General features: G+C 41.0%; 1 protein-coding gene across 1 annotated transcript in view; it reads right to left on the bottom strand.

Annotated features, from left to right (window-relative positions):
* Sec24b (SEC24 homolog B, COPII coat complex component) overlaps positions 1-24,031 on the bottom strand; it is a gene marked incomplete in the record, with an annotated part of 66,102 nt that overhangs the window by 27,106 nt on the left and 14,965 nt on the right. The window contains 4 exon segments of the mRNA XM_013505418.1: positions 2,511-2,591; positions 10,573-10,674; positions 15,937-16,101; positions 22,559-23,299. Coding sequence (XP_013360872.1) covers positions 2,511-2,591; positions 10,573-10,674; positions 15,937-16,101; positions 22,559-23,299 — 1,089 coding nt within the window.

Here is a 24,031-nt window from a genome sequence, read left to right on the forward strand (position 1 = left end):
ATTGAATCCAGGACTTTGACACGGAGCTACATTCATCAGCCCTTAATTTGTTTTTTTAATTTTTATTTGGGGACAGGGTCTAGCTAGGCTGCTCAGCTGTCCATGCTGGGCTCAATCTATGAATACTCCTGCATCAGCTTCCCAGATTGCTGGGATTACAGCAAAATTTTACTAAAACTGAAAACACTCAAAAATTTAAAAACCGTATGCAAGATCAACAAAAAGAAACTCTAAGGTAGGCATGATTCTGTATGCCTGTAATCAAAGCACACGCTTAGAAGGCTGAGGCAGGAGGACTGCTCTAAGTTTGTGGTTAGCCTGTTCTACACAAGAAATTTAAGGCCAGTCTGAATAATAGGAGACTGTCTCAAAAAAGCAAACAAAACCAAAACCCAAACAAACTAAAAATTTATGTGCTACACAACTATTATTAACAATCGGGTATTATTGACTATTATTATTATTATCATTATTTTTATTTTGGCTTCTTGAGACAGAGTCTTACTATGTAGTCCAGGCTGGCCTTGAACTCATGTCAATCCTTCTGCCTCAGCCTCCTGGGTGCTGGGATCACAAGTATGCACCACCACACCCAGCTAGTAGTATTATTTTTAAAGTCAAGTCAACAACGAATAATCATTTCCTTTTTGATATATATATAGTTTTTGTAAAATGGTATTCTTTGTCAATACACTGCAAAAATAAATGTTCTAAAACACATCTGATTTAATAAAATGTGTTTTTTCAAGAGCTTCCTGAGGAATCACATCTTTCTAATGGCAGTTGCATCCTAGACTTGTGCCATCATCGTGTGCTGATTACACAGGGTCTGCTCTGGTTTTCTGAAACCTAAGACTTTTTAGAAAGGTACGAGCTTCAAAGCAGTGCACACTGCATAGGTCTCCTGCTTGTGCCTCTCCATGGCGAGATGACCTAGGTAGAAGATTGCTCAACAGGACCACAGTCATCAGTATAAGATATACAAAACTGGAGCTATACACATGGAGTTCAGATCTCCCCAGATCTTCCTCTTCAGGAAAGGAGAGTATCTATACATTTCTATAGTCCTAGGATTTATTCTAGTACTGGATATACAGTAAATCTTGAATTCATGTAATATCACTGCTACATTCAAACAATATCACTCACATGTATTCTATTTATGTATCTCAATTTTAGTGTTGCACTAATACCCAGAAAATTTGCTGAAAGTGACACACTCTGTTGAAGCACAGTTCATTTAAAGATGAAAATTTGCTGACTGAATGAATGAATACAGACAAACATACCTGTACCTGACTCCAAGGGCATCTCTTAACTATGTCACAAGGAACATTTCACCTCACGTTAATTCCAACCTCATGAAACACTATATAGTTTAGAACGTTTACCTTTTAGTGTCTGAAGTGATTTTTTTTACAGTATTTTGAGAATAGCAATTTGTAGTGGTTTGAATTGCAGTGTGTAACTTGTTACACACAAACACATGCACATACCCACTAATTCCTAGAGAAAAAGTCTCTAGTCCCAGGGGATGAAGCATTTACTCAAGTGTCCCTACGGAAGGAAGGGCCTCTGTGCTAAGCTGAGAGGACTCAAGCTCTCCAAGGACCCAGGTGCATCCATAGCGAGTACCGCTGAGGGCAAAGTCAATACACACAGCTCCACTGCATCTTCACAATGGAGCATCGTTATCACAGTACAGGCCGCGATGGCTCTGCTCATCCTGAAGGTTAAGATCATTAGAAAAAGAGGTGGCAGGGGGCTGTTAGGTGACTGTCAGGCCATCAGCGATGCAAGATGGAGAATCACCGTATAGTATGATGATATAGTATGACTATCCATTATAAAGTTTATTTATTCTTTCAATACTATCTGCTACCCCTGTGATGTGGCTACTCCTTATTTAACAGTAAGCTGTTTCCAGACATGGATAAAGGGACAATTCCAAAATCTACCCTGAGTAGCTACTCTGTTTACTTGGCAGAGGCAGCCAGGAGCCACAAAGCTGTAAAGAGACATAGACTATTCATACCCTGGGGCTGGCTGCAAGGAATTCGGAGTTCAATGACCAAACAATGAGAACACAACTATGAAATTTATTTAGGGCATTAAGAAAATTATTCTCTATTAAATTTTTTTAGAAAGAGGAAAAAGGTAAAGGATAACACAAATAAAATAATAAATCTCCTCAGACATCCCAGAAACAATATTTATGGCTGGCAATTAACACTATTAAGGCCAAGAAATGCCAGGAAAATGCCCCCTTTTCCAGCTAAAGAGACAGTCTACTGGTTATGTGTGGTATACGTTTATGTTTGAAAGCAACTGTCAGCCAGTAACTTTCTTTATTTTTTTTTTTTGTTTGTTTGGTTTTTGGTTTTTCTCCGGTACTGGGAACCGAACTCACGACCTTGCGCTTGCCAGGCAGGCGCTTTTGTCGCTGAGCTAAATCCCCAGCCCCCAGCCAGTAACTTTCAAATGAACACAAGGCACGAGACAACAATCACCTGGGTAGCTGCCCCCCTCCAGGGCATCGTAGCTGTTGGGCACGGGGGAGGCACTGCTCGTGGTGGAGGAGCTGTCCACACCTGGAAGGAAAGCACAACACCGGGTGAGCAGAGAGTACAGTGGCACTTAGAGCAGCCACCGGCAAGTTTGAATAAGATGTTTTTGCTGAACTAGAAAAATTCCTGACTCCAGTACAACCGTGAAATGACTGATGTTTAAGAATATTAAAAAAAAAAAAACATAAAGATCTGTTAATAACAACAGACAAGAAAAGCTGGAAGAATGAATGTGAAGCTGATGACTAGAATAAAGTTCAGTTCAACATATGTAACTTAGAGAACAGACATTAAATTATTAACAGCATCAAACACACAAGTATATATTCTAGGCTGACAGAAGTATTAGCACTGTCACATGAAACAGGACCTCTACAAAATCTCAAGCTACTGAACATGTTCGTTTGTTTTCTTGTAGTACTGGGCTTGAACTCGGGGCCTTGTTAAGGAACTATATCCTCAACCCTTTTCTTTTTTGTTTTGAGACAGGGTCTCACTAAGTTGTTAAGTGGGCTAGGCTAGGTTGCAATCTTGCCTCAGCCTCCCAGAGTGTAGAGATTACAACTGTGGGCCAGGTCATCAGCGTTACAATATTTTAAGATAACTGTTTTAACGGTTTTTATGAAACATCACAGCTCTTTGAAAAATCCATAGAAGAGGAGCCAATGCTTTGGGTTGCTTCCTAGCATGTAACTAGGTTCTTCCATCAGCTTATTCATCCGCAGAATGGACGGTAAGTAACACCTGCCATGTTTAATACAGTAGCATTGGGTTGGGGAGATAGCTTAGTGGCGTAAGTGCTTGCCTGGCAAGTGCAAGGTCCTGAGTTCAATTCCCAGTACCAAAAAAAAAGCAAAACAAACAAACAAACAAACTACAGTAGCATGAATGAAAGACACTCTAATAAATGTATTAGGATATAAAGTTTTTTATTACTTGTGTTCATTCAAAACTATTAAGATTAGGAGAAAATTTGATTTGTGATGAAATCTGATGACAGATCACAAAGATAGAACGTGCAAGTATTTGTGTCATTCATTCACTCAACAAATATTTATTCTGCAATCTACAACTATCCTAGGTAGACATGCTAGAGCACCTACTGATGTATAAAATAGAAAATACACATGGCTCCTCCCGTATGCTAGAAATATGAAGGTTGAAAAGAAAAGACTATCTTACAGTGATAAAAAACCCATGGGTATAGTTTATCTCTGGTTTCTAACATCAGTATTACACTCTAGGCTGATTTTGAACTCTGGTATAAAAAGATCGGCACAGGCCTCACCTTGAATAATTATGGATGAGCATGATGAGTAAGTGTACTAAGGATATAAGAGCTGAAGTTATGAACATTTTCTTCTCAACAAATAGTATCATTTGAAGGCAAAAGGTCCACCAGACTGCACCACTCCCTTGTTATACAACTTTGGGGAAGTTCCAATCATCAATACTGTCTTCTGCAAAATGAAGATGAGTTGTAAAATGCCCCGTGTCTTCTTTTTAATGTTCTCCTGGGGCTTCAATGAGACAGTGGATATGACAGCACTTACACAGTAGGAAGGCCATAAAAGTAAGTAATAAGTGGAAGACACTAATCCTTACTAAGTGCCTTTTTAGGATACGCTGCTCCTATTAATAGAGAATGAGAAGGAATGGCTTTTTTCTTTCCCTCCCTGTGTCTGTGAGTCTGTAACTACAGCAGCAAGCTGAGTGTAAGGTCAGGGAAGTCCCGTCGTAAGAGACTATAAAGAAGTGCACCAAAGCCCCAAGAGCCACCACAGAGGAACGAAGCCGCCAGCTGCTCGGTAGTGAGGCAAGGAATATGACACAGACCAAAGCCAAGCACGCCCTGGGAGCGAAGGAAGGAAAGCCGCAGACCCACAGACCCATGGCCCCCATGCTGACTCTGCAGGCAGACAAGGAGGTGTCAGGTAGGAGAGGTGGCAGCGGCCTGTTGGCTGTGCCACAGAGGGAAACGACCGCTAGTGGCCACAGAGTCGTCTCTGGGGTGGTGACAACCTTTAGCTGTGTCTAGTTAACTGAAACACATGTTAGCAAATTCACAAAATTAGACATCTAGACGAAGCAGTGGCTGCACAACACTGCACACACACACACGCTACCACCGAATGTTGTCCTTTCAAATGGTCCATCTGTGTTGTAAGAATTTCACCTCAACAAAGCCAAGCGAGTTAGCAAGACAGCTCAGTGGGGAAGAATGTGCTTTCCAAAAACTAGAGCCAGAACCACTAGATATGCCCATGTGCAGAGGGGAAGCTGGACCTGTTCCTCTCTAGAATTAATCGGAATGAAGCACAGATGTAAACGTAAGAGCCAGAACTATAACTTTTAGAACACAGAAACCTTCATGAACTTAGGGTAAGCAATGAAGTGCTTAAATATGGCATCAAAGAAAGAAGCAATAAAAGAGAAAAATAGGCAAAACTAACTTCAACAAAATTAAACATGTTTGTGCTCTAAAGTGCAAACCAGAGATACAAACCAAAGGATGGAAACATTTGTAAATAATATATCTATCTAATAAGGGTGTAGTAGCCACCACGCATAAAGAATTCTTGCAAATGCATAATAAAAAGACCAAAAAATTAAAGTGGGCAAAGATATTCCTCCAAAAAAGTTAAACAAGGGTGCAGTGGTGCAGTCCTGCACTCTGGGAGGCTAAGGCAGGAGGATTACAAATTCAAGCACAGCCTGGGTATGACCCTGCCTCAAAAACAACAACAAAAAAAACCTCCCAAAAAACCACCAAAAATAGAAGGTAAGCAAAAGGACAACAAATCATGAAAAGATGCTCAAAAGAACTACACACTAGGGCAATAAAAATGAAAAAGCAACAAGCTACCACTCCACATCCTCCAGGACAGTTACAACCAAAGAGATGGGGAATGGGGACTTCTGGGAAGGATGTGAAGAAACTGGAATTCTCAAGGATGTGTGAAATGGTGAGGCCGCTCTGGAAAACACTGGCAGTGTCTCAAACGCTTATGTATGGAGTTACCACAGGGTCCAGAAATTCCCAAGAGGAATGAAAATAAACTCACACAAAAACTTGCCCCCACAGACGTCCACAGCAGCAGTATTCCCATAGCTAGAAAGAGGAAGCAACTCAAATGGATGTGTAAAGGGTGCTTTAAATACATAATTTTAGCAACAAAAGGAATAAAATATGCTACAACATGGATGAACCTTGAAAAGATGCTGAGAGAAATGAAGTCAGCCACAAAAGCAGCACAACTGAGCTGGGGGTGTCGTGCTCAGCAGTGCAGCGTGTAGGCCTGGGCTCAGGCCTCAGGACCCTTGAGGCCAAAGCTACAGACACTTCATGTGTCTCTGAGACAGCAGACCAGGGGACTAGAGCTACATGCTGCTGGGAGGGATGTGGCCATGAAAAGACCCAGGGTTTTTATTTTGGGTGACGAAAATGTTCTGGAATTTACCCAGTAGTGAAGCTGACAAACTTCGTGAAAATATAAAAACTTCTGAACAGTATAAATAGCTGAATCTTAGAGTATGTGAATTATATCCCAATACAGCTATCACAAAAACATTAAGCTATTCTCTCACTCAGAAAAAAACTTATTTTTTTTTGCAGTACTGAGGATTGAACACAAGGCCTTCACATTGAGCTTCCTCCTCAGCCCTTTTTTTGAGACAAAGTCTCACTATGTCACTAACTGCCTAGGCGGGGCTCAAATTTGCCATCCTCCTGCCTTAGTATCTCAAGAGTGCTGGGCTACACGTGTGTGCCAGTACTACCAGCTAAGAAGTTCACAATGTAAACATCAAGAAATAATCATTCCTGGAAAAAAATAAAGTCCAAAGATAGAAGATTACACGTATCAAATTATTGCAAAGATCATACTAATTAAATTACTTAACTTCTTTCATGTCAAATTGAATGCAGATACTGAAAAGAGCCCATTTTAGTACTATCGGAGCCATAAACTTTTAGTTATCCTGTTTTATTTCTTCAATTATTTAAAACCTGCTCATTTTATTTTACTTATTTTTCTCTTTTTGAGACCTCTCTTTTTGAGGGTCTCTCTATATAGTCCAGGCTGACCCTGAACTTGCAGCAATCTTCCTGCTTCAGTCTCCCAAGTACTGGGATTACAGGTATATGCCACCATATACAACAAAATCTGCTCATTTATTTTAAAATTCACTTTCAGAAGAAAAGACTAAGTGCAAAGCTCTATTCTGTACCTGCTGAAGTATCAAAAAAAAAAAAAAATACAGCAATTATAAACTCATGATAAACCACTAGACTAGACTGAGTAAACAGAGTTAAACTTAGGTCATGCCACCACCGCCAACACCAAACAGAATTGTACAGAAACACACACACACACACACACACAGAATAACTAGGAACTGTGTACATTCACATTCTGAAATGCTTCAGAACATCTGCACTCTCACCATCCTAGAGAGGAAGTTCCAAACGCCCTCACAAAAGGACTTTATACAGTGGCTTATACTTGTCTTTCGTCTGCTTTCCTCACATTCCCTCTACTGCTTACCCTCTACCTCAGTGCGGCCACCCGGTAGATGGGTACAGTGGTGGCGAACCTATGGCACACTTGCCACAGTGGGCTTTTTGTTATCATGAAAGCTTTAAAAGGTTCGCCATCACTGTGTGACTTATGTTTGTGCATGGCACGTGGTGGTCTGTTTGCCTAGCTTTCCCTTCTCCACATGGCCTCTCCCTATTCACCCTTCAAATTCAAAAGCCTTGTGGACCTTCTCCATGTGCCTGTGGAAAATCATGTACTTTCCTGTGATATGGCATTGGTCTCCACCCTAAATTACTATACTTCTCAAGCCGCACTGTGATGATACCATATCTGTATCCTTCCCACACACAGCTGGAGGCCAGAAGCTATGCTCCTGTACCAATGTTCCAACTATGCTACTAACCAAAACAGGCTCAGTACTCCTTATCCAAAATGCTTGGATGCCAGGCATGGCAAGCACGCCTATAATCCCAGCACTTGGAAGGCTGTGGCAGGAGGAACAGTTCACAATCCTTAAGGATTATTATTTGACACCAGCCTGGGCTACAAAGTGAGCTCAAGGCCAGCCTGAACTGTACAGCGAGACCCTGTCTCAAAAAGACAAAAAACAAAAAAAAAAACAAAAAAAAAACCAAAAAACAACAAGTAAACAAAACCCCACAAAATGCTTAGAACCAGGAGTATTTCAGATTGATTTTTCTACTTTGAAATATTTGCACAAACGAAATGTCTTTGGGATGGGATCCCAGTTTAAGTACAAGTTCACTGATGTTTCATACACACCTTCCACACACAGCCTAAGGGTCACTTCATAAACTCTAGTGCACCTGGGTTTGGTGGGGAGCTACAAAGTTTAGATGGAGTTGTTTTTGGCACAGGGTGTTGATACTGAGAATGTTTTTCAGATTTGAGGCTTTAAGATTAGAGAGGCTCTCAGCTGGCACTGCTTTCAGTGTGTGAGCCTGTTTAGTTCTGCCCATGATCACACTGTTAACCCTTGGCTTCAAGTTCCTCAGTTCCTCTCTGCCACCAGAATGCTGAGAGCAAACCAGGACGAGCACGCACACTGTACTTGGGAAGATTTTTCTCCCTCGTTTTTTTTTTACTGGCTCCATCATGGTTTAGAAAAAGTAAAGGGAAAAGAGAAAAAAAGGGTGCAAAATCTGAGGAAGGAAGGGAGCTAAGGAGGGAGAGGGGCAAGAAGGGATAGATCAAAAGAACAGTTCACAATCCTTAAAGTTGGGGGAAAGTATTAGAAAGCACTAAAGCCTTTTAGAAAAGGCTTCGCTGCTCTTTCTCTAAAAGCCAAACCACAGGGGTGAATGAAAACTATTATACTTACAATATTACCCCTTTCCTCCTAGCTTGCATAAAATACAGGAAAAAATGTCAGCCATCTCCATGCCCACCACTTAGTAGTTCAGAAGGAAAATAGGGACTTAATGAGCTGCTCCTCATTGGTACAATCTTTAATAAAACCCACTCTGTGGGGCTACTATTAAAACTACTCAGGTAGAGCAGGTGTACACTGCATAGACAGCAAGAGGCTTAGGAATGTTCCTCATTGTCTTTTTTTCCCCCCTACCCCCAAAACAGTGTTACAAACAAAAGAGAGAAAGACAAAACAAAACAAAACTTCTTGACTGATCAAATTGTCTTTTCTCAGATTTCAGCTAAGTTTTGCGCACACTGCTTTTAGATACTGGCTCCAAAATACCTTTCTCTAATAAAGGAACCAGGAGTCCCTGGAGAAATAGCTCATTCCAGGACTGCACAGAGGAAGTCCAAGATGAGTTTAGAACATTTACTGTAGCCTTAAAGTAACATTTTACAGAGACAACAAAGCCAGCCTGAAGATGCTAGGTCTGGCCAAATCAAGGCTAACTAAGCTAAACAATGAATCTTCTTCATGAAACTTCAACTCATCAATACAGGACTGTGAGAGTGCAAATCATCAATGAATGCCACAAGGAATGAGCAACAGTTTGACAAAGAAAGGATACTCACTCAGTCTCAAAGACTCACACAAATTACTTAATTTTAACATGGAAAAAATAGTAACTTTATAGTGGAGAAATCTGGCAGACACGGCCATAATTGAATGATTAAAATTAGTCTCATAAATATGGGAAGAAATTAACATGTGCCTACAATAGGAAGCACTGAGAACAGACGACTTTAGACATCCTGTCAAGCATATGTGATTCAAACCCAATCATGAAGTAATATCACATAGGTTCAAACTGAGGAACACTTTACAGTATTTTACTGTACTATGTACTCTCTGAAGATATCAAGCTGAGGAAAGAAAGGGCTAAGGGATTATTCCAGATTGAAGGAGCCTAAACAGACATCACAACTGATTCCAGACCAGACCATGCCAGACCCCAGACCATGAAAATAGCTGTAAGAGACAAAACTGAGGCAGCTGTGAGACTGCATGGTGGGCTGTGTGTCAGGGATCCGAGCATCACTGCTCAGTGCAGGAACAACACATGAAGGAAACTGCAAAGCACAGAAGGCAAAATGCTTTATCACGTCAGGTACACAAAGGAACTTCTTTCAGTCTTTCTGTATCTTTTCAGATGTTAAAGTAGCAAATTATTTAAAATTTCTGCTCTGAACTTAAAAAAAAATCACTTGCTATCTGAAACCCTCTACTTTTATCTTCTCAAATCATGTATTAAGGCTGCAATATTTTTTAAATCCACACGAAATAGAAACTTTACTAAATAGATTACACAGCGAATCTTCCCTTTAATAATAAAAATAATAGGCAGAAAATCTTAGTTACTAATAGTAACTTGAAATATCAACATTTATTGGTTTGTTCTTAAACTGTCAGTTAATGGGGAAACTGCACTGCCTAATTTTCAGTAGTGTTCCACTCATGAAGGCAGAAAAAGGTGTTAACCTGGCTGCAACTCATAAGCATATGCACAATGTGTTTAATTAACATGAGAGAACTGCTACTTTATGTGCAAGAAAATCACTGAAAGTTCAGAGCCTTCTAAGTACATGGGAGAGCCAAGAAGACCTCACAGAACTTTGTCCTAGTTCTTTAGCACTATTACAAAAACCACATGGCTCATTCTCATTAGCATAAACAAGCATGCAAAGCAGAAACACTGCTCAGAAAGGGGTCAGAGCAGCCAGCAGCCCTGAACTTTAGTCAGGGCTTATTCCTTGGCACATGGCGTGGGAGAAGTAAATGCATTTCTGAAGGAAGAAAGATATCTGCTATCATGAATGAGGTATCCTATCGCCTATAAAAGGTAAAAATCAAAGGAGGAGAAAAATCAAAACAAATTCCTCATTTCAAGTGACCCAACCTTCTATAACCCAAACCAAGTAGATTTATCATGTGAAATCTTCAGATACTTTTTTAAAAGGCAAAGACTACAGAAATAAAAGAAAACTTGAGTAGGAGAAAGATCAAAAACTGGTGTAAAGCTAAAGCAGACCTGCTTCCTCATCCTCCTCCTCTTCCTCATCATCGGAAGTTGATGACAAGGGAGTCGGTGCGGAGCTAGCTTGATTATTAACATAGTCACCATACTGCATGCCTGTAAAGTGGAAAGCACAAACACAAGAGTCAAACCAACAGGAAAGACGAGAAATAAACTTTGACATTGCATTAAAAGTGAGAGGAATTCTGACATTCCAAAGAACACCCCAGCATGCATATTAATATTAGCAAATTTGTAAAAAAAACTAGAACTGTTAGAAAATCTCTGCAAAGCAGTTTAGTAAAAGCAGCTTTAATATGAACTAACTGCTTTAAGCATAAGAAACAGTACCATGTACAACACTGATAATATTCAGGAAACTGCATGATGGTCTTAACCTTTTGCTGAGCTCTGTACACATTTACCTGCTTGGACTGCAGGGTCCCTGCGGTACATGTCTGGGAAGACTGCTCTATGGCGGGCAGTGAGCATTTCAACTGAGCTCAATTTGTACAAAACAGAGAACACACCTGATTGCTTGGGACCTTCCTTCCTCCACTGCCACCTTGATGGTGACTCAGTTTCCATAACAGAAAAGAATCACAATTGAAGAACTATAATTGGCATTGTTCTCCATTTACAGTGCGTATTTACAAAAAAAAAAAAAAAAAAAAGAGCCTTGTTAAACTGGAGATGAGTAAATATCTTCTCACTATGACCAAAAAATGTCATGGGAAGTCTGCTAGCTTTGCTGAAAACGCTTTAAAATATAGATACAGCAGCCGTAATCACAAATTCATCTGAGAAAGTAACACTCAATAAAATAAGTTCAGGCATTACAAGAAATAAATTTGATACCTTCCAAACTCAGAGTGGCATGTTCCTCTAACAAAAGCCTAGTTAAAATGAAAATTTCACTAGTGTTAGACCTTAGGTTAAATATAAAGTTTATGATTAAACAGATGAAAGGTAAAAGGTTTTCTGGCAAAGAAACTCTTCTTCAACTTAAGAACTTATTTAAAAATGAAGTGCTTTCTCAATATTTTCCTCTCATCCAGATTTGGTGAATGAAAACATTTATTTCAATTCTAATAAAAGCATCCAATGGTTTACTGGAAGCAAATAAGATCGTTATGTAATAATAAAAAAACTATATAGCAACTACTTAATGGCTAAGAACCCGTGACTAAGTCAGAGATGTCATTCCACTGTAATAGCATTTTGCTTTATACTGTGGTTATCAAAGTGCCACCCAACATGTCCAAATTTTCCTCTCCTGCAAGTAAGTACAATCTTTTTAAAAAGATGCTTGGCACTTTAGCCAAGTTTTTTTTTTTTGGTACCAGGAATCAAACTCACAACCTTGTGCTTACCAGGCAGGCACTGTGCCACTGGGCTATATCCCTGGCTTGCCAAGATTTAATCCATTCTTTAACTGTGGCTTTATGCTCAGAACTTGGCTTACTTGTACCTATGCATGTAAGCCTGTTAAAAAATGAGAATATGACACTTTTGTTTATTCCACAGAGGAACAGTAAGAGCTCCAGAATAATAATCACTCCATATTCAAGCACCTTGCTTTAGGCTGTGTGCAACTCACACAGACTATATCAAATGGGAGTTATGGCCACCAAGTGCTGACAGTCGCATCACTTACTCTAGAAAACACAAATGGTTATAAGAGGTTCCACAAGCGCCTCTGCTCAATCTCTCCAAGAACCAGAACCTATGCTTGAGAAACTCCTATCTTTGAGGTAAAGGGATCTCTCCTAGAGCCCATCCTGGAACTCGCTGCATAAAATGGACCCAGAGGACTTACCTATTACCACCCCCAGAGGGACAGTAAATCTACATCCAAATTCACTGTCATAACCAGGGCCTCTAAGGGATGAATCTAATAATATAAAAGTCAAGAAACACTTCACAGAGCAGGGCATGGTGGCATACACCTAAAATTCTGGCACTCTGGAAGCTGAGGCAGAAGGATCACTAAGTGTGAGGCCAGCCTGGGCTTCATGGCAAGTTGGAGGCCAGCCTGGAATGCACAGCAATACCTTATATCAAAAAACTAACTAAATAAATAATAAAAGGAACACTTCAAACACTTTCATTTTATAGAACTTGACACAATGAATGGAGAGCTCTGGTAATACTCCCAAAATACTGAGAGCAGGTGTGTGTGTGTAGCTAGTGGCAGAGCACTGGCTTAGCATGTGCAAGGCTCTAGCTCAATGGCAGGGGATGAGACTCAAAAGCACATTCACCTCAGACAGCTGCCTCTGTAGCACCTGCAAGGTGAACCGTCCTGGAGACTACACCCTTGGGACCGTGCATCTGCACTGTTCCCTGGATACAGCTGCACTGGAAACAAAGCAACCTGATCTTAAGGAACTGACCCCTTATGACAGTTAGATGTTTTTTTTTTCAATTTTAATTCAAGAGTTCAGATTTTCAGGAACTGTTACTGATGAAACAGGCCAGGGTGGCCTTGAACTCGTAGCAACTCTCCTGCTTTAGCCTCCCGAATGCTGGGATTACAGGTGTGCACCACCACACCCAGCTCAACATCTTTATTTAAAAAGTCAACATATTCTATTTCAACCATTAAATTTTTTATAAAAAACATGAGATATCCATCTGAAAAATGCCCTCATAGTTAAATAGTTTGTTTGTTTTTTTGAGATAGGGTCTATGTTTCCAGGCTGGCTCGTACTCGAGGTGATTCTCCTGCATCAGCCTCCTGGCCCTGAGATTACGGGTGAGTGCTACCATACCCAGCTATGTTTTTAAGTATTTTTTTTTGGAGGGGATACTCAAGTAAAATGCAAAATTTACCCCATTTACCAAAAATGTTTTGCTTTAATAAGGGTACCTTTGTAGCTAGAAGATAAAAAAACTACTCTGGGCTTTCTTTTGTTTTTGGTACTGGGAACTGAACCAAGGGCCACTAAGCTACTACATCCCCAGCCCTTTGATTTTCTTTTGAGATAGTGGCTCAGTCCCCACACTGTCCAGGCTGGGCTAAGTCTCCTGAGCACAGGTTCCAGGCCTGCCCCATCCTGGCCAACTCATATGCTTAACCACAGCTTTAGCTCAGCATCTACCAGGGATCTGTGCTAGGACCCTTGGGATATCAGAAGCCCTGCAGACTGAGTCCACCATGCAGAGCAGTACAGTGCTGCATATCATCTACACGCATCCTCCTGGGACTCTAAATTCTCTCTACATTACACACTACACCTAATACAAAGTCAGTGCTATATAAATGCTCATTATGGTATAGTGCTTTAGAAAATAAATTGCAAGAAAAAGTCTATACATGTTTGGTACAGACATGCTTTCCCCTGAACATTTTCCACCTATAGATTAAATCCAGACACAGAAACCAAGGACGTGGGGACAGAGTGCACTCATATCTGAGCGCCCCCCTCCAGGCCCACACACTTCCTACACAGGGCTGAGGGCACAGCTAGAAAGGGCAGGCCCCTCATGCAGGTGAGGGACACCACTTACACAATCAGTCCTGGTAGTTGGGACTGACACAAACCATCAGCCTCTGTCCCCAGATTCGGCCAAGGCAAAGAGAACATTAAGAAGTCAAGCTACTTAAAAAGGAACCATAAAAACTACAACTCACATCGCTAGTATTTTCTGTTACTTAAGCAGCTTATCTTCGTTAAATCCTGGGCTTTTTAAGACTCAACAACAAATCAGTCTTATAGGAAGAGAACAAGATAGGTCTGACTCAGAAACTTCTGCTCTGGTAGTAATTAATGTGTAGTCTTGGGGTTCCTAAACTCTGTGAATCTAACTTTTTCATCTATAAATCAGGGGTAATATCTATGTCATGGAATTAATATGGGGATTTGCGGAACATTCTAAGTGCTCCATGAATAGTAGCTCCTTCTCCAAAATCTATTGTACTAGTAAAAAAGGGAATAATTGTGATTACTGGCAAAGAGATTTTCAAAAAGCTATCTACAGTAAGATGGTAGGATGGTATGTAAAGCAAGATGGTCAGAGAATTGGAAGAAAGAAGTTAGCAGGAGAAATGTAAAGGGTCAAAATATACAAGCTATATAAGAAATAGAAGACAACCCTCACTAAAGAAGAAAGATATGAAAAAGGTACCATTCATTTAGTTAGGGTTCTAATTTACCCTTAAGTTTTTCTTGCTCATGATAAAGCATTTTTACCAGCTCTACCTCACTTTGCTGGCAAATGCTTTAAGCACTAGGTTCTATTCACAGTATACCCACCAGCTTCTGAGAATCAATCAACACTTCTTAGTGCTGCAGTTGGTTTTCTTTTAAAAACAAGAACATTTACAATGTATAATCTGATCAATTGATAGAAAGCCCTCTGCTGACCACACAAATGCTCAGCAGATACAAACTGCCAGGCCAGTCTAAGAATTTATGTTGCTTTTACTTTTTCTGAGCTTCAGAACAGAAGGGTCCTTTATTCTCAAAGTTGGAGGTTGTCAGTACACAGAGTATAGGCCTTAAAATATTACTATGATTGCTCTAAAAACATGAACTATAGATACCTGGAAACAGTTCAGTTACCTTTGGTCAAAAGAAAAAATACAAGACCTGAAACATGAATACTTTGAAGTTTGAGCCATACAGAAAGTAACAAACAAACCTATTAAAGAAGGAAAAAAAAAAAGACAATATAGGGGAAAAGGATCAACGTAACACATTTTATCACTTACTTAAGGATATTAAGCAAATTAATCAATGATCCAAAGGTGGGGCCACAATTTCATTTTCACCCTCCCTTCTTCCCAAAATTGTATCAAAGGATAGTTTCTATTAACAATAATGACAAGCAGGGCCGGGGATATAGCTCAGTGGCACAACGCCTGCCTGGCAAGCACAAGGTCTTGAGTTCAATTCCCGGTACCAAAAAAATAATAATAACAACAAGCACAGAAATATCAAATACAACATGGAGATTCACTAAATAGGAAAATCTTGGTTGCTTGATCAAAAAAAAAATTTATAGTGACCTTTAAAAAGAAAAAGGAAATACATGTCCCATGACACAGGGATGGATTAGAAAATCACAGAGTGGTACAACAATGGATTACTAAGTTATGAAAGTGGCTAAAAACATTACAGAATATATGAAGAACTGCATATAATTTAGTAAATGTAAAAGCAAAGTATAAAACATTATGTAAATTTTAGCGGCAATTATATAAAATACATAGTTATAAACAAAATTGGAAGTTAATATACAGAAGACAGTTATGTTTGGGCTGATGCTATAAATCATTTTTGTTTTCTATGAATTATGCTTATATGATTTGGCCTTTTAAAATCAGCTACCGGGCTGTGTGTGGCACGCAGAGGAGAGCAGACATCTGAGTACCTCTCTGTGGTGGCAGCTCTGGTGGCTGAGCACCCAAGGCCACCGACTCCCGGGGGTGCTTCCCAGCAGGAGGCGCTCTTGTTGATGGGGCTCCCGGCAGAGCAGTGGGGATGGACCTGGGCGGTGGGACATTCTGCATGCCAGAACCAGCTGGAGAGTCTGCAACTGGAGACAAGAAACTACTTTATGCACAGCAACAAATTTGAAATATATTAAAAGACTCACTAACAAAATGAAGTTTATTTAAAGTTTTGGAGAATATTTATCTTGCCTATGGAGAGGAGTAAGTGGTCCAAAGACCTGACTTTACAAAAACCTGAAAACTACTGACCAACTGTTTTAATAATTTTTCATGTCAATTTTCCCAAAATATTTCATAGCTTCTTACCTTCTTAGACAAAATGAACACCAAACAGCATTTCCTTACAGATGACCACTACTGTTAATTATGTACCATGCAACAGTGTCTCCAGTAAGACGACCAGAGGTTACCAGACTGCAGTAACGTAGTCCTGGAGTCCTCAAGTGCTTCCAGTATCAGCTCTGATCTCATTCTGCACTGTCAACTCCCATTACTCATTCTCTGCTTCTAACCAGATGCCCTATTTCACATGTAACTAAGCAAAGGCCTCACTACAACACTAGGCTAGACTTCTGAAACAAAGTACATGCAATTCAGAGCAGCCTTTGTGATAGTTCAAATTACCTCCCCTGGTTGAAAACACTGACCTACAGGATAATCTTCAAGACTACCCAACCAAAGGATGGCAAAAGAGAAATGGCAAATGGTGACAGTATGCTGAATAAATACAAATATAGGCACATATATGTACATACATACAAGGATATACATAGGCATGCATATAAACAAATAGGTCTAAGACTGAAACAAATGTATGAATATGGGGACAGAGCAAAATGTGTTACACTGTGTGTCCTAGAGTGCAAATGAAGTAAGAGAAATGAAGAAAGGGAACCTAAACATACTAATTGTGTCATCAATCTGAGTAAGCAGACTCTCACTGTGGGAGACTGAAAATATCACAATATTTTGCTGTTCCTTTCAACAAGGTGGATTCTATTTTCCACCCTTTGAATTGGAAATAATCTCGTGGCTGGCTTTAAGCAACAGGTTGTGGTAGAAGTAAAAGAGTGCATGGCCCAGACACAGGGTTTGAAGAGACTTTGCAGCTGACACCTTCCCACTCCTGAAAGACTGCAGAACTTTCATGCATGGAAGCAGATCCAGTCTAGGGAGAAAAACACAGGGGCCTGGGAAGAGTGCACACCAACTGCTAGGTCTGTTGGGAAGCTTCCAGGGTCTTCTACCCTGGTGATGACCCCCAGCTCAATGAAGTCACATAAAGGAGCCTCAGCCAGCCAGCAGTGGAACTGCCCAACAAACCCACAGAACCATGCAATGTAGTTTTAAATCAGTTATACATTAATGACATCCTTACAACTGCAAATATAACTGACAACAGAAATATATAACGTGGGCTGGGGATGTCACTCACTGGTAGAAGGCTTGCCTAACGAGACTAAGATTCCTGCATTCCATCACCACAACACAAAGTAAATGAAAATACCTAGGCATATACAGGTGCAAACTAAGACATAATCATCTAAGATCAAGTATATGCACCTGTAAGTGTATATATACATATGCACATGCACATTAAAGCAGAGATAAAAATACTCATGAGCTCTGTAGCCCCTGGACAAGCCCTCTGGAGCCCCTGGACCCCCTCGGCACTTAAGAAGTGCTCCTCAGGGAAGTTGGCCCTCTCTGCCCTCAACTGTGTTTATTGTTCCTTTGCTCTCTTTGTAAAGAGTTTACCACACAGACAGGGGGCCCTGAAGGTCATTTTCCCTGGTTTTTAAACTCCATAACCACAGCATACTACATGTATTCTTCCACAGCTCCCTACACTGTGTTTCTGGGACTCACTGGCATCTTTACTATCTTCACTGCTCTTCAAAAGTCTGCTGTAAAAATAATTTATCCATTCTACCCTAAATGGACCTTGAGGGTATTTCTAAGAGTTCTGTTTGCACACACAGTGTAGCTGTGAACATTCCTTGGTGCAAATACCCTGGTTTCGGAGTACAACGTGCCAACATTGTAGGGGTGGTGGTGAGAAACGGCAATCCTTTAGCTCTGCGGCAGAGCAGCCTGCATAAAGGGGTTTGGGCCTCTGTGACCAGCACCTCAGACAAAGGCTACATCTCCCACAGCTGCTATACATCAAAGACAGGAAGTGGTGCTCTGGGGCCCTTCTACTCAAAGTGTAGTTGCACATGAGCAATGCCTGACACAACATTTACTAGAGATGCAGGATCCTTTGGCCAGGTCACAGGAGACTCGGTGCTTGCAGTTTCCTAAGACTCTCGGTAAAAAAACTCATGCACAGAGCTTGAGGAAGACTTCCATGAGGCTGTATACAGAAGTGGGACAGGTGCATGTTAGAGTGTGGTCACCTTCCACTCACTAATGTCTCATCTGCCTAACAGACCGACCCAATATAACCTCTTAGCAACAGGTTTCCTGTTACTTCACACCTTCACCATCCTTTAGTACTATCAGGCTTTCAAATTTTTACAAATCTGATGCTAACTATAGAAACAGATTCCATTTAGTTTTAAACTGCTTTTTGCTGATTGTTAATGAGGGTGAATGTGTTTTCATTTCATCTTTTGTGTCAAGTCTTGTGACTCTTCTCTTAGTTGCTGGTCTTAATTTGTACGTGCTACTTGTTTATTACAGAAAAATACCAAAAATTACTTTTTCTCCCAGTTTACACCTCTCTTTATTATTTATTTATTTTTTGTCTTTATATTTTCAGGGATGAAAAGTTCTTCGTTAGAAAGTGAAGATTGTTATGCTTATCCTTCATGGTATCCTCTTTAAGAAATCCTACCTACTCAAGGTTCTGGAGGAAGTCTCTAATATTTTCTCTAAAGAACTTCAAAGTTTCACCTGTTTGCATTTAAGTATTTATTTCACCCACAATTTATTTTATACATGGAGATTTCATCCTTCAGATTGCAACTAAAACAAAAACAACAAAAAACCAAAACCCCTCCCTCAGGGAAGCCTTCCCTAAACTTCAGGGCTAACAGGCCAAATGTGCTTGAAGCAATCTCTCCAAGTAACAAAAGCCCTTTTCAAGACCTTTAAATAAGAGCCATTTCACATTCATTTCTGTTTATAACTGCTTTCTCTGAGTAGATTACAAATTCGGTGGAGATAAGAATCATATTTGGAATAGGTCCAGGGGCACATGGCTATATATGATGCCAGCACTCTGGGAGGCTGAAGCAGAAGGGTCCCAGATCTGAGCCCAGCCCAGAAAACTTGGAGACACATGCTAACTGGAACAAAGTCATGGCTTTCAGAGGGGAACTACAGAAGAAACTGGCCCGTGACTGCCACTGCGCAAAATGAATTGCCATGCAGTTCATGGAACATAGAGGAGGGTAAAAATCCTGATACAGAATAAATCTCTCTTATCTTTTTTTGATAACTTAGGCAGTTTTTTGGTTTGCTCTCAGCAACTCTGTCAAACTCATTTCCTCATACAAAATGTGAGGACTGGGTATCTGGACAAAAAAAGCCTGAGTCAATGATATAAAAATAAACCCTATCTTAAGCAGTTGTGGACAAACTTCTTTAGAAACTAAAAGAGATCACATAAATTCTCAGTTAACAGTACAATCACTCACTCAAATGCTTCAACTTGGAAACTTGAAGTCATCTTTTATCTTTCCTTTTCCTTAATGCACTGTACGATCAACAGATCTTTGGAGTCATCTCTGTCATCTGTCTAAAAAATCCCAGCCCCAGTCACCACAGTAATTCTTTCTACCTGCTCTGACTGCTCCAGGTCTCCACCACACGGCTGATCCATCAAAGCTCTAAAACCCAAATCTCACAGTGCACCACCTTGCAGACAGACTTTCGGTGGCTGCAGCCTGGACCAAGTGTGTGCTTCCCCTTTACAAATTTATCTCACCTACCTACCCAGTTGAGAACTGACAGTGAAGAAGAAGGTGCACATGAAGAGGGAGCTCTCCTCTTCCAAGCCAGAGGAGGAGCACATGTGCTGGGTACAATGCTGATAAGACAAGAAGACTGAAAAGCAGGTCTCAAAACGGAAGGAACAGGAGTACAAGGGAGCAGTTATGTTACTTCCATCTCACAACTGCAATCTTACCAAGTTTCCAAAGCTGTAAACAATCTTTTGCACTATCCTATATGTGCCTTTCATGACCATCTATCCAATACGGCAGTCTAATTCATTTCTAACTAATATTGCTTCATCAGAAAATCATCTCCTGCAGAGGACTTATTTTGCTTTTCGCAAAGACACTGAACTTATCAGTGACTGTACCTTAGAAGTCAGGTACACGATGGGCTTCTACACAAAGACTGTATTAGCGTTCATTATTTCACACAAGTACTATAGCTTTTTAAATGGTTCTTGTATAAAATTGTATACAATAAAACTGCACTAACGAGGTACTATTTTATAATATGCTAACAATATGTGATTCCTATTCAAGCAAGAAATAGTCAAAATTTTTTTCTCAAAATAATTTTTTTCTGTTAAAATCATTCATTATGGTATGAAGATTTATCTTGATAACTTTAAAAATCATACGCTTTTCAAAACAGGTAATAATAAATTAAGAAAGTAAGTTTAAATAAAACATTCATTTAAATGAGGTTTATTTATTTATTTAAATTTTTTATTTTTTTGGTATTGGGAATCGAACTCACGACCTCGAGCTTGCTAGGCAGGCACTGTGCCGCTGAGCTACATCCCTGGCCCTGAAATGAGTTTTAATGAATACAGTTTCAGTATTCATTCAGCTGTCAAAAATGGCTATTTTTATATCCCAAAACACATATTCAAGCAAAGAGGAGTTTCTGTACTTAACCACTGACTATAATTGCATACAGCATTACTTAATTTTATCAGAGATTCACCTACAGGGACAGTTTGTAATTTTAAAATGTTTTAATGAAATGGCTTTTTAAACAGCAGCCTAAGCTAACGTTAAACACAGCACCCAAGACATATATATTTGGAGTAAACTTTCTAATAAAATAAATAGAAGTTCTTGTACTGAATTATAAACATATTAATATTCTTTCCTAAAGAAACAAATGAGATCACATTTAAATTTTTTTACTCTGATTATGAACTCATTAACTTTTTTTTTTGGTAGTATGGGGGATTGAACCCAGGGCCTTTGCAGCAAGCTATATCCCTAGCCCCATCTCCTTTAACTTCTTATTTTGAGACAGGGTCTCCCCAACTCTCTAAATTGCCCAGGCTGGGCTCCAACTTGTGATTCTTCTGCCTCAGCTTTCCAGAGTGCTGGGATTACAGGTGTGCCATGCGCTGCTTAAAGCTCCTATTTAAAATAATCTAAAAGTCTAGGGAAGGCTATCGTTCCACATCATATGGCTTGACATATGCCTACCTGGATACTAGGAAACAGTCTAAGGACATCATCCAGCACACTATCAGTTTTATACTTACCAGTTTACATGCATCTTCATTCAGCTCAAGGACATACTATGTCAAATTCAAGCCTGCAAGGTGAGTTAAATAGACCACCCCAGGGAAACATAAATTCTTCTTTTTTTCCCCCCAAAACAGGGTCTTGCTGTGTAGTTCAGGATGGCCTTGAACTTACTATGTAACCCAGGATGGTAATCTTCCTGCCTCAGCCTCCCTGGGATTACAGGCATCTGTTTTAGTTTTCCATCAGAATTGTAGAAAGAATTAAGATCATGAACTGTGGTACTACTATATCTTACACATGTAATTTTTACACACACATAACCACATCTTGGTTTAGCAAAGTCAGGAACTGTAATTACCAGGGCACTCTCCATGCATCTTACTTCCTCCTTCCTTATTCTTCATCCTAATTTACCAATTTAGAATGAGAAAACAGCTTTTATGTGTAGGAAACAGATCTGTAAAAATCTCCACGGAGGCCCACTTAGGGAAGCCAGTGTCATGGGGCAGATCTTCATTTTTTCTGTGTCGGGGGCTCGGTATGGAAAACACCTATCCATTTTGAACTCATAGAAGAGAAAGCAGGCCGGGCGTGGTGGCGCACGCCTGTAATCCTAGCACTCGGGAGGCTGAGGCAGGAGGATCCTTGTAAATTCGAGACCAGCCTGGGCTACAAAGTGAGCTCAAAGCCAGCCTGAACTGCATAGTGAGACCCTGCCTCAAAAACACACACACACACAAAAAAAAGAAAGCAGCAGCCAGCAAGGTACATCCCCAAGGTACCCTGTATCCTAGCCACATTAAAGACATCTACTGGAGAGGCACAGGACCTATCAACACACTGAGAGCCCAACCATGGCAAGGAATTAGATTAACCAAGGCAGATGGTTTCGCAGCTAAACTGAACGGTAAGGGTAAGGGCTCAAGGGAAGTCTACAAAGTATCACAACAAACAAAGCAAATGCATTGCAGTGACACACTAACTCCCAATGTTCCTATTAGGTTTCGCCGTCTGTTACCTTTACAAAAACAGCAGCTCTGACTAATTCTGATCCACGCATTGGTGAGCATGTCAGTCAACCTACCGGGATTTGCAGGGCTGTTGCTGGCTGAGGCCAAGGGTCCTGCGTGGTTTCGGGCGAGACTGTCCTGGGCGGGCGGAAGGCCTGGCGCTGACCACGACAGGGCACTGTATCCTGAAAGACTCTGCTGCTGGTGGTGCTGCTGAGACGGAGGAGAAGCGAGTGTGGACGGATGGCTCAGAGCTGTGCTCTGACCAGGAAATGAACCCTCTCTACCTGGCCCAGCCGCTGGAGCACTCTGTGAGGTAAACACTCGTGTGTAGGGGTCACCAGGAGGCAGAGAAGAATAGGAAACACTGGGATGCACAGCATTAGAAACAGTTGACACCGAGTAATGACAAGTAGCAGGGAATCCCTGAGAGGCGGCGGAGGAGTTGGCAGTGTAGACAGCTGGACTACTGTAGTAATTCACGAACGAGGGGTATGGCTGGGAGGCACTCGTGTACACGTGGGATGCTGCCAAGGCGGCTCCTGGGACTGGTCCCGGTGGGGCCCCCAGCAGAGGGGGTGCGGGCGAACCCCCGCAGTACACCTGCTGCACTCCTGCATGGCTGGCTGCACTTGGGGGTGCCAGCTTCTGTACTGGTAGTGTATAGAGACCAGAGTAGTAATCATTGCACTGGCCATCCAGTGGCGATGCAGTCATCTTCCCAGGTCCTTGGGAGTAATGTCCCGAGGGAGCAACATAGTTTTGATGATGCAGTCCATACCCAGATGGGACCTGCATCTGACTCTGTGCCGGACCTGAAAAAAAAAGCCAACCATTAATTATAGAATGGACAAAAAGATGGCCCACACCCAAATGTGAAGCTGATTAATTTTCTTCTCCATAACTGCAAAGTAAGACAAGAAATACAACATACACTCTTACAGACCACTGTGGCCCTGGCCTGCACCTCTGCTCTGCATACCCTTACGCAGTTTCTGGTCACAACATACCAGGACCTGTCTGTATGACCACAGCACTTCAAGGTTAGCCCAGGCCCCCACTTTGGGGCTCTTTCTCTCACGTTTCTCAGTGTAGAGCACAAAGCTGCCGAGCTGTGAAGAGACCTGTGGGGAAGGCCCTGGGGTGGGAACAGCTCACAGTGGTCAAAAAGAAATAGAGACCTGTCCACAACCACATGCATGCGCTCACATGCAACCTTCAAGCAGAACAGACAACAGCTCAGCTAAGAGCTCCACTATGAGCTCATGAGAGGTTCTGATTCTAGAATTACCCAGCTAGGCTGCTCCCAAGTTAGTGTCTCTCAGACACTGAACCACAAGTACAGTATTTGCTGTTTTAAATCACTAAGTTTTAGGGTATTAGGTTACACAGCAATGGACAACTAATACAACCAGTATGAAAGGAAGTCTAGTTTTTTGTAGCACTCTCCTACAGTATAAAAGTAACAGGCTTGGGGTATAGGGCTATAGCTTAGTAGTACAGTACCTGCTTAGCACACAGGAGGGCCTGGGTTCTTGTCCCAGCAC

The sequence above is a fragment of the Chinchilla lanigera genome, unplaced genomic scaffold, assembly GCF_000276665.1.
Source record: "Chinchilla lanigera isolate Chin_1 unplaced genomic scaffold, ChiLan1.0 scaffold00095, whole genome shotgun sequence".
Taxonomy (NCBI): Eukaryota; Metazoa; Chordata; class Mammalia; order Rodentia; family Chinchillidae; genus Chinchilla; species Chinchilla lanigera.